The sequence below is a fragment of the Lemur catta genome, chromosome 3 (genome assembly GCF_020740605.2).
Source record: "Lemur catta isolate mLemCat1 chromosome 3, mLemCat1.pri, whole genome shotgun sequence".
Taxonomy (NCBI): domain Eukaryota; kingdom Metazoa; phylum Chordata; class Mammalia; order Primates; family Lemuridae; genus Lemur; species Lemur catta.
Window position 1 is genome coordinate 31,332,410 of NC_059130.1, and position 11,074 is coordinate 31,343,483.

General features: G+C 38.1%; 1 protein-coding gene across 1 annotated transcript; it reads right to left on the reverse strand.

The window, feature by feature from the left end:
- Positions 1-7,494: 7,494 nt before the first annotated feature.
- Positions 7,495-9,414, reverse strand: LOC123635147 (asparagine--tRNA ligase, cytoplasmic-like). The gene is given in 1 exon segment (XM_045547017.1): positions 7,495-9,414. A coding segment is annotated over 1 exon segment (1,098 nt). The 5' UTR covers positions 8,764-9,414; the 3' UTR covers positions 7,495-7,665.
- Between the last annotated feature and the right edge of the window lie 1,660 nt (positions 9,415-11,074).

An 11,074-nucleotide genomic window follows, 5' to 3' on the forward strand; every position in this document is an offset into this window, starting at 1 on the left:
ATCTCTTTGAGGTGTCTCCATATTGCCTCCCACAGAGGTTGCACTAGTTTGCAGTCCCACCAGCAGCGTATGAGTGTTCCTATCTCTCCGCAACCACAGCCATATTTATTTTTTGGGACTTTTTGATAAAAGCCAATCACACTGGAGATAAATGAGATCTCATTGTGGTTTTGATTTGCATTTCCCTCATGATTAGAAATGTTGAGCATTTTTTCATCTGTTTGTTAGCCGTTAGTCTATCTTCTTTCAAAAAGTTTCTGTTCATGTCCTTTGCCCATGTTTTGATAGGGTTGTTTGATTTTTTTCTTGCTGATTTTCCTCAGTTCCATATAGATTCTTGTTATCAGCCCTTTATCAGATGTGTAACATGCGAATATTTTCTCCCATTCTGTAGGTTGTCCGTTTGCTCTCATGGTAGTTTCCTTGGCTGTACAGAAGCTTTTTAATTTGATCAGGTAACATTTATTTATTTTTGTTGGTGGTGTGATTGCCTTAGGGGTCCTCTTCATAAATTCTTTGCCCAGGCCGATGTCTGTAAGAGTTTTTCCAACATTTTCTTCTTGAATTCTTATAGATTCACGCCTTAGGTTTAAGTCTATTTTCCACTGTGAGTAGATTTTTGTGAGAGGTGAAAGTACCCATCTATTTCAGTCTTCTACATGTGGCTATCCAGTTTCCCCACCACCATTTATTGAACAAGGGTTCTTTTCCCCAGTGTATGTTTTGTCTGCTCTGTCAAAGATTAGATGGTTATATGAAGATGGTTTTATATCTGGGTTCTCAGTTCAGTTCCATTGGTCTATGTCTTGGTTCTTGTGTCATTATTATGCTGTTTTGGTTACTGTAGCCTTGTTATATAGCTTGAAATCTGGTACATTGATGTCTCCCGATTTGTTCTTTTTGTTTAAGGTTGCTTTGGCTATTTCAGGGTCTTTTCTGGTTCCATACGAAGCACAGGTTTTATTTTTTCTAGATCTGCAACAAATGACATTGGCATTTTAATGGCAATTGCACTGAATCTATAAATCGCTTTCGGTAGTATAGACATTTTAACAATGTTGATTCTGCCGACCCATGAGCATGGTATGATTTTCCACCTGTTTACGTCCTCTGCTATTTTCTTCCTCAGTGTTTTATAGTTCTCCCTGTAGAGGTCTTTTCCCTCCTTCATTTAATATATTCCTAGGTACTTTATATTCTTTGTTGCTATTGTGAAGGGTAGCGAGTCTTTGATTTGGTTCTCAGCTTAATGGTTTTTGGCGTATAGTAATGCTACTGGTTTCTGTATGTTGATTTTGTAACCTGAGACTTTTTGCTGAATTTGTTTATGAATTTTAGTAGTCCCATGGCAGAATCCTTGGGGTTTTCTAGATATAAGATCATATCATCAGCAAAGAGAAATAGTTTGACCTCTTCTGTCCCCATTTGGATGCCCTTGATTTGCTTCTTTTGTCTGATTGCTCTGGCTAGGACCTCCAGCACTATGTTGAATAAAAGCGGTGATAGAAGGCAACCTTGTCTGTTCCCAGTTCTAAGTGGGAATGCTTTCAATTTTTCCCCATTCAGTATGATCTTGGCTGTGGGTTTGTCATATATGGCTTGTATCATTTTTAGTTAAGTCCCGTCTATGCCTATTTTGTTAAGTGTTCTTATCATAAAATGGTGTTGTATTTTGTTGAATGCTTTTCCTTCATCTATTGAGAGGATCATATGGTCTTTGTTTTTGCATGTGTTTATGTGGTGAATTACATTTATAGATTTGCATATGTTGAACCATCCCTGCATCTCTGGGATGACGCCCACTTGACCATGATGTATTATTTTTTTGATAAGCACCTGAATTCGGTTTGGTAGGATTTTGTTGAGAGTTTTTGCATCTATATTCATAAAGGATATTGGTCTGTAGTTTTCTCTTTTTGTTGCTTTCTTTCCTGGTTTTGGTATCTGGGTGATGTTGGCTTCATAAGTCTCTGTTTTTATTTCAAAGTACTATGGGGGTACAAATATTTTTGGTTCCATGATTACTTTTATAATGTTTGAGTCATGGTTGTAAGTGTGCCTGTCACCCAGATAGATAGTGTTCATTGCACCCTTAGAAAGGTTTTCTGCCAACCCCTCCTTCTTCTCCTCCCTCCCCAGTGCTTGATTTCCATTCAGTTTTACTTCCGTCTATGTGCATGTGTGCTTATCAGTTATTAAGTCTCTTTAAGTCAACTTGTGGGTAAAAATTGGAATAGTATTTCAACACAACACAACAGGATCTGGTTGATGAGTGCAGCTTTCTGATGTTCTGGCAAGCTCAAGGGTTGATTTTATGTTTTATATAATAATGAATAGATTATAAGTACAATTAGAATTAAATATTCCATTAGTATCAATTAAATATTGGGCTAATTTAATTCATTTTTGAGCAGTAGCAACTTTGGATCATGTATTCTAACATATACCTTGTGTAAAACTATTTTATATTATCTATTAAATGCAGCAGATTTCATAAACTGTTGACCTATGGGTGGAATGGGCAATTGAACATTCCTTGTGGCTTTTGGAGATCTACTCAAGGACTAGCACCCATAGGGAGCACCTAGATTCTTCTTGAGATATAATTTTGATTTTGTTCTATTGAAAAGGCACTGGTTCACCTAACTCTAACTACCTCCATCTGAATGTAAGCCCAATTCTACTTCAGAGAGAATGCCAGGTACTGCTTTAGACAGGAAAGTATTTAAAACAGCTATAAATCTTAATATGGGTATAAAGTGTGAGAAAAGCATGGTGGGTCCTTCAACTATTATTTACAGATTACCCATTCAGGTAAAATTTGTTACCAACTATATACCTATGTACCTAAATGGATAGATGGCTTGCCAAGTGGAATTATATGGCAGAGACCAGTGCTTGTCTCCCAGATTCTTTTTTTTTTATCTAGAATAAATCAGCCCTCAGTTATTTGCTGGATAGATTAAAAGATACCTGTCTCAGACACTCTTTGAGCTGGTCATTTTCATATGATTACAATCTAGCCAATGGAGTGTATAACTTCTGCAAAGTGCCATCAGTGGCCATCTCCCACTAAATAGTATAAAGGTGCCCATACCTATTGATACTTAGATTTCTGAGGCACAAATTGTGGCTTCACACATAATAGACAAGTTACAAAAGGTGAATATGAACAAAAATGATTTGAAGACTCAAGGATATGAAAATGCCATCATGCATGGAAAATATAATTGAAAGCATCTAAAAATGCTTGAGAAAGTTCTATGGTTTTTTATATTTCTTGATCCATTTACCTTCTTTTTAAAATTTTGGTAATAAAAGATATCATAAAAGTTTATCTCTAAATGGTTTATAAAATATCATACTAGTAGTATTGCTTTACCATCTTAACAAAACATTGGATAGTATTGCAAATACAAATATAGAATTAAAGCCATTGTTGAACATATGATGAGGAAGTTAAGCTGATACCATCATGTTACTAGGAATGCAGTTTGTGGTAGTCTGCAATACTTCTTTAGAAATTTTGAAGATATTGATAAAATGATGGATTCTACAAAACAGGCCAAAATGTATGTACTTTCTAAAGTATTTACTTCTAAATTGATGTGCCTAACACTGGTTTGGGATGATACTTAAGTAAAATAAATATGACAACCAGAATGATATTAGAATTCCAATTCAATGTATGTAATTCCTTACAAGCTCAAAGGATTGAGAAATTCTTTAAATACAAGTGAAGGGATAATATCCATAAGAAGACACCATTAGTGTCTCACAAACTATAATTTTTTGATTTTAACTCCAAATCCTACAACATATAGATAGTTTTTGTTTGCATGTTGGTGCAGGATGGAAAAACTTAACCATGCACATGGTTCTCAATAAAACATAGTGGGGAAAATTATGATCACCTTCTAACCTTCAGAAATTTTTGTCAAAATACTCAAAACTCTCTTACTGTTGGTTATAAATATATAGAGAAGTGAAAAAATAGTAAAACTAATATTTACTTAGCATACTGTAATTTAAAACCTTAGAAACAACCAGAATTAAGTTTTTTTCTCTGTAAAAACTTACCAGGAGTGTTTTTTATTATTATTATTATTTTTTTTAATTTCAGCTCTTCATGGGAGTACAAAAGCTCAGGCTATATACGTTGTCCGTGTCCCGCCCATCCCCCTGAGTCAGAGCCTCAAGCGTGTCCACTCTCCAGACAGTGCGCCTGGCAGTCATCATGTAGTCATACCTACTTCCCCTCCCCCCCCACCTCCCCGGGCCAGCACCTTCAAACATGACCAATCCTCTCACCACATAACTTAAAGATATGGAATATTGTTTTACACCTTAGTGAATTTTCATTCCCCTTTCTAGGTTTGGACCAGCTTCCAATATTTTATACTGTGAGATTTTGTTCTTGGGGAGTATCTCTAAGAGTTCTTCCAATGGGAAGTTTTCTGTTGGTATCACTTCAATCACTTCAACCTGTTTAGGTTGGTAAATTTGCCTTCAGTCCATTCCTCTAGGTTTATATTGAGAAGTCTCTGAAACTGCGGCATTATCAACATTCCCACAGTCACCTATTTCTTCTGCAACTTCTTTTATATTTAATTCAAATCTGACTTCTAGCATTGTCACTTTTCTTTTCTACACTTTCATTTTTGTTGCCCAATTTCTACTTTCTATTATCCATCCATGTGAAATGTTTGATAGATTTATTACCAGCATACAAGGAGACAACACAACTGCACACTATGCTGTCTTTGCAGAGAAAAGGTTAACAGCCACTGACAACCTTTGGAATACGTGCTGTAATTGTTCACTGATTATGATGCTCATTTGTATTTTCATGGTGATTCACAGACTGAAAAGCTAGCAAAAGTTTGTACTTTATGCAATTACTAGCAATTAAGATACTGTGGCAACTGAAATTTGTGCCATGGTGTGGGGGCATTTGTGATATTTAACTGAACCATGATAATTGAGATTTGTGAATATTAAAACTGTGTGAAGAAAAGGCTCTCTACATCAGAAAAAGATGATTACATTGACTCTAGACCACCAGAAATCAGTTTTGTGTTTGCTTCTGCTGAGTGACACAGTGCCATTACCACCTTGGTACTTCTTTTAATTGCTAGTCTTTTTTTGGATTGGGCATTTTAAAACAAGTAGAATATTTTTTAACTCTACATTCACATGAGGGCAATCCTGTGATTAAAATGTTTTGTAAGAACAATTACAAAATTCTACCCAGAGCCTAAGGTGACCCCAAGATTCCTTGTTATCTTTTGGTTCAATTGGATGGGTTTTTTCCTAGACCAATTTTATCAAAGGTGTGGTGGAAGTTTTCCCTTTCAACTTGCACCTTTATTAGGTGGTCTCAAGACTACCTTATTACCCATATGGATACTGTAGTCAAACTCCTTGGGAAGTCTCAGTGACAATGTCCTAGGAAGCTCAAATGTCAGTTTCTGCTTCCCTCTATAAGTTTTAATTTTTTCTTCTTGATGCTTTCCTTATCTTGTGAGTTCAATGTATGCATGTATAAATAATTTTTAAAATATTATTTTAAAAATACTAATTTTGAGAATATTACCCATTATATCCATATATTTTATAGTTTTACTTTTTCCTGTTCTTCTGTCTTGTAATAAAAATATCTTGCCCGTAGTTCATATGTTTACACACAAAAATCTAAGGATCAAGTAAAAATGCAATGCTTTAGGTCTCAAATGAGGACAAGGAAACAGACAAGAGAAAGAAAAGCCTATGGAAAGAGAAATGAACAGGAGCACCCGCCAAATCAGATAATGTTAATGTTGAAATTGAATTAGAGAATATCAAATTCTTCCAATCCCGTCATTTTCCATTGGGGGATTAATGCTTCTAAGAAGTAGTCCATCCAGGAATTTATCCTAGCTCTCAGGCTGAAATCTTTTTGTTGTTTTAGGTGGGAAAGGGAGGAGGACACATGTTAGAAATAGGAACTGCTACTGGAGGCCAGAAAGGGGGAGAGTCACTTGAATCAGAGCTTAAGGGTAAATGAAAGTCCTGTAAGTGGCATGTGGTTCTGGGATGCTGTGGGCTTTCTCTAACAGCAAAATGGAAGTGGTGAGGTTTCTCCTGGTGGGAAAGGGGATGACAGAGCAGAGTGTGAAACTCTGTGGGGTGGGGATACGTTGTATGAGTTCTGGGGAGAGCAGTCTGTATAGGGGGGAGTGGCCAGATAAAAGCCCAAGCAAAGGTGGACACAAAGATGCCTGTGGCCTGTGCCCTGACAGAGTGAGGAGAGGGAACTTGGGAAAGTCTGGTTATAGAGGAAGAGCACGGGGCTCCCCCAGGATAGCTGAGACCTCCTACTCAGATTCTAATCATAGTGTGTCACACTCATCTCAGATAATTTTTTAAGGATTTTCTGTGTCTGGATACTCTAACTAACCCTTTTCTTTTCTCTCCATTGAATTTCATTTAAATTTCAGATTGTAGTATTGATATTTAGAAGTATTCAGTAGTACAAAGAGTTCCTTTTTTTATTTTTGAGATGGGATCTTGCTATTTTGCCCAGGCTTGTCTCAAATTGGCCTCAACTGATCCTCCCGCCTTGGCCACCCAAAGTGCTGGGATTATAGGGGTAAGCCACCACATTTGGCCACAGTTTCACTTCTTCTTTTTTTTTTTTTTTACATGTGTTCATTTATTGATTGCTGGAAATACAGACTATTGAGAATACATGGCATGCATTTGGGGGAGAAATTAACTAAATCTGAAGTGAAGCCATTCAAGAAGCCTGCTGTGAGTTAATAAGGTAGCACAGATTAGATCTAAGGACATGGCGGGGGCAACTCAAACAGCCACTTACAGTTGTTATTAAGATACTGGCAGCAAATTGTTTTTGAACTTATTTATTCTTAATTACTTAGCAATTACCAGGAAAGAAGATCAGTCTGCCTCTTTAGCTTAAACTAATGCTAAGAGGGATGCTGTGAATCATTTAAGTACCCCCCCAAATTATGCTCTTATTTCATATTAAGGAAATTCCATTTTTACAAATTCTCCCATATCAATTTGTATGCATCAGAATTACAAGCAGCTATGGAGACTTAGAAAAGGTTAATAACTGATGCAAAAGATTTGCACATTCATTTGATTCTAGTATCTACTGCTGAATTATACCGTTCTAATACCAGCAGATTTTCACACCATATTGCCAATTTCCCCCGAAGATGTTTGTTTTAAGTCAATGATGCAATAAAATAAATCAGAGAATTCTAGTTACACTTAAAAGGACAGAAAGACTAAGTTACTGGAATGTCTTTGACCATAATTTAAAACTGTTTAATTATGTATATAACCCAAAAATTATGATCTATAATTGGATAAAAAGCTGAAATGTATCCGTAACTATAGAGTTACTTGCCATATATTTCCCCCAAAGTTTGTAATGGCTATTTTTCTTAAAATGACAACTTCAACATCACTTGATGTTCAAGTAACTTGGGCTACTTTTTATGGTAGTAGGAATAAAAAACATAGAGAACAGAAACAGTTTATATCCCAATGGAACAAAAAGGGAAGATTCTGGCTTTTTGTTTTGTGTTTTTCTTAAAGAGGCAGTCTATTCCTTTCATGACCATATTCTCTCCTTCATGCTGCAAGAGGCCTTGGTCACGGCTGGCAGCGCTGGACAAACCGGGGGTATAAGCACACATCTCGGATGTGATATCTATTCAGGATCCAAGTTAAGAACCGTTCCAGACCCAAGCCATATCCTCCATGAGGACACGTACCGTATTTTCTCTGATCTGTATACCAGTAGTAGGGAGTGGGGTCAATCCCTTCCCTTTTATAACCTGCCAGCATTTCTTCACTGTCCCAGATACGCATTCAGCCTCCCACAATCTCACCAACATTGGGCATCAAGACATCGACAGATTCAGTAAGACGGGAATCCTCAGGACATCGCTGCATACAGAAGGACTTGATCTCCACAGGAAATTGACACAGCAAGATTGGTTCATTAATGGTGTCTGTCATCAGTCTCTCAGGAGCTTCTGGGATATCTTCTCCAAATTCATAGAAAGTTCCATCTTCTTTTTTTATATCATGTTCTTTTAGCCACACAATAGCATCTGAATAGTTCATCCGTCTGAAAGGCCGTTTGGGGGGCTTAAAGTTCGGGTTGAGGTCATACACTATACTTGCTGCAGGGGACTTCAAGACTCTATCTACCACGTCACAGACCAAGTCCTCCAATCGGTTCAGGAGGTCCTCAAAGGTCAGGAAAGGGCACTCAGCTTCCACGTGAGTGTATTCAGCCAGGTGCCTTCGTGTTCTGGACTGTTCCGCCCTGTATGACTGTGCGACACAAAAAACATCCCCCAGGGCTGGAAGGCAGGTCTCCAGGTACAACTGAGAGGACTGGGTCAAAAATGCCTCTTCCCCGAAATAGTCAAGCTTGAAGAGCGTAGCTCCCCCTTCCACTTGCATTTGCACTAGTGTCGGAGGTGTAACTTCACAGTAGCCCCTATCAAAAAAGTGATCTCGAAAGCACCTGGTGACCATGGAACGTGCTTTTAGGATTTTGGACATGTTTTCTCCTCGGATCATCATGTGTCTGTTGTTGAGCTGGACGTCGACGTCAGACTCTTCGTTGATCAAGTTATCAGCACCTCCAGCAGGGGCCAACCCAAGCAGTTCCCAGAAGTCACAACTCAGCTCGTGGCCCCCTGGAGCCTTCTTGCCCTTTGGAGTAAGTTTTAGCATTCCATACACTGCAACACTACACTCAGTAGACAAGACTAATCCATTGTAACACTGGCACAAATCATCTGACAAGACACACTGAAGATAACCTGTACCATCCCGCAATACCAGAAATATTAAATTCTTCCCTTGCCTACGCAGCCTGTGGACCCAGCCAAACACTTTCACTCTTTGGCCTCTATATCCTTCTAATGCGTGAATCTTCACACATTTTGCTTCTGGAAGACTTGAATCATTTTTAATGGTAATCTTTTTTGCTTCTTCTAGGTTCTTTTCTCTTCACAAATTATCTTCTGCCTCTTTCTTTTCCCGGGATTCACTCTTCATTTGTTCCCTATGCCACATTTTTAAAATATTTTTCATCTGTGATTTAGAAATAACATCCCACCTCTCATTTTCCTTTTGTGAATCTACATAAATAGTAGGAAATGGTTCTTTTCCTACTGTCATCAAAGCCTTGAGACCTGTTTTAAATGGTTTCTCCTTGGTTCCATCTCCCGTTGTATCGTTTCCTTCTCGATCTGAGACATACAGCTCTGCTAGAACCATCCCTGCGGTCGCTCTGGTCACCTCCAAGGACATCAACCGCTACACCGCCACTGCCTTATTACCCCATCGTGCACCCAAGGCTTCCCGGACTCTAGCGTTGCATCATCAGTTTCACTTCTTACACTCCCTTCTTTCTCCCTTTTTGGTGTTTGATATGCATAAATCTTTGCGTATAACATTGGCACACTTAAGAGTTTGGATTATTTTTTTTCATGGAAGCAATTGAAGTATTTTAAGCATAATATTGACATGCTCATGTTCTCATTCCTTGTAGCAACTCTAAGGCAGACAGATGCATAGAAATGGATTGTAACATACAGGTAGAGATTGTGACCATGATCTATGTCACACATGATGAAAGAAGGACTACGTGTCATTGAGGTCAGAGAGGAAAAGCCAGATTATGGAAATTAAAGGTAGAAATGACGTGGTGACTGTGGTACCAAAAGAGAGTGAAGTGTGCAAAGAATGTAGATTTCTAGGTTTCTGTTTAGATGAACAGTCTGCTGCCCGTTATTTAAAAAACCCCTTAGGTATTGTTTGCTTCTTTTCTGTTACTGCTCTCAGAATCCTGTGTTTTGACCTTTGAGAGTTAAAAACGATGTCTTGGGGTGGGTCTTTTTGGAATGAATCTGATTGATGTCCTTTGACCCTTGAATATGCATGTCTTTCTCCAGTATAGAGAATTTTCTGTTATCTTTCCATAAATTTTATACCCCTTTGTCTTCTGTGTCCCCTCTGGAATGCCAATGACCAAAATATTTACTTTTTTGATAGTATTCCATAGATCCTGTAAGCCTTTTTTATACCTTTTTATTCTTTTTCTCCTTTGGGTCTGTATTTTCAAATAGTGTACCTTTGATCTCACTGATTCTTTCTTCTGTTTGATCAAGTCTACTATTGATGTTGTCTATTGCATTTTTTACTTCATTCATTGTATTTTTTATTTCTAGAATTTTTGTGTCCTTTCTTCTATTTGATCAAGTCTACTGTTGATGTTGTCTATTGCATTTTTTACTTCATTCATTGTATTTTTTATTTCTAGAATTTTTGTGTGATTTTGAAAATTATTTCAGTGGTTTTTGAAATTCTGTCATAACTTTCTAAATTGTTTCTCTGTGTTTTATTGAAGGTCACTGAGCTTATTTAACACAGCTGTTTGGAAATCCTTGTCTGAGAGAGCATATGTCTCCATCACTGTAGAGTCCATTATTTGTGTCTTTTCTTGTTTTTTGGTGAGGTCATAATTCCCTGATTATTTTTAATGCTTGCGGAGTATATTAATGTCTCTGCATTGAAGAGTTAGGTATTTACTCCAGACTTCATAGTCTGGCCTATTTTTCTTCATTTGGCCTGTCTCAAATTTAAGCAGACTGAATGTTGTTCGAGTCCATGACTGCTGCAGCCACTTCAGCACTAGAGGGAACCCTAAGCTCAGGTTTGCTGTGAGTCTCATGAGGGCTGCAATCTTGTCAGGGGGCCTCAGCCTGGATGGGCCTGGGGAAGATCTAAGGAGGATACCCAGGCTGTGTGAGAAAGCTGACAGGGACCTAAGACTGGAGTCCTGTCCCACTGACACAGACTTGTTCATATTTCTTAGCAGATCTCTGCACTTTTGGGACCACTCCCCAACTGCACTGAGAGGAGGTGGTTCTGCCAAGTGGTGACAGGTAGCAGGCATTTTTCTCGAATCCTTACTTTGTTTCCCTCCCTGGGTGTCAAGACATCTGTCACCCGTGGTGGGCTTAGCTGCCCTGGGCCA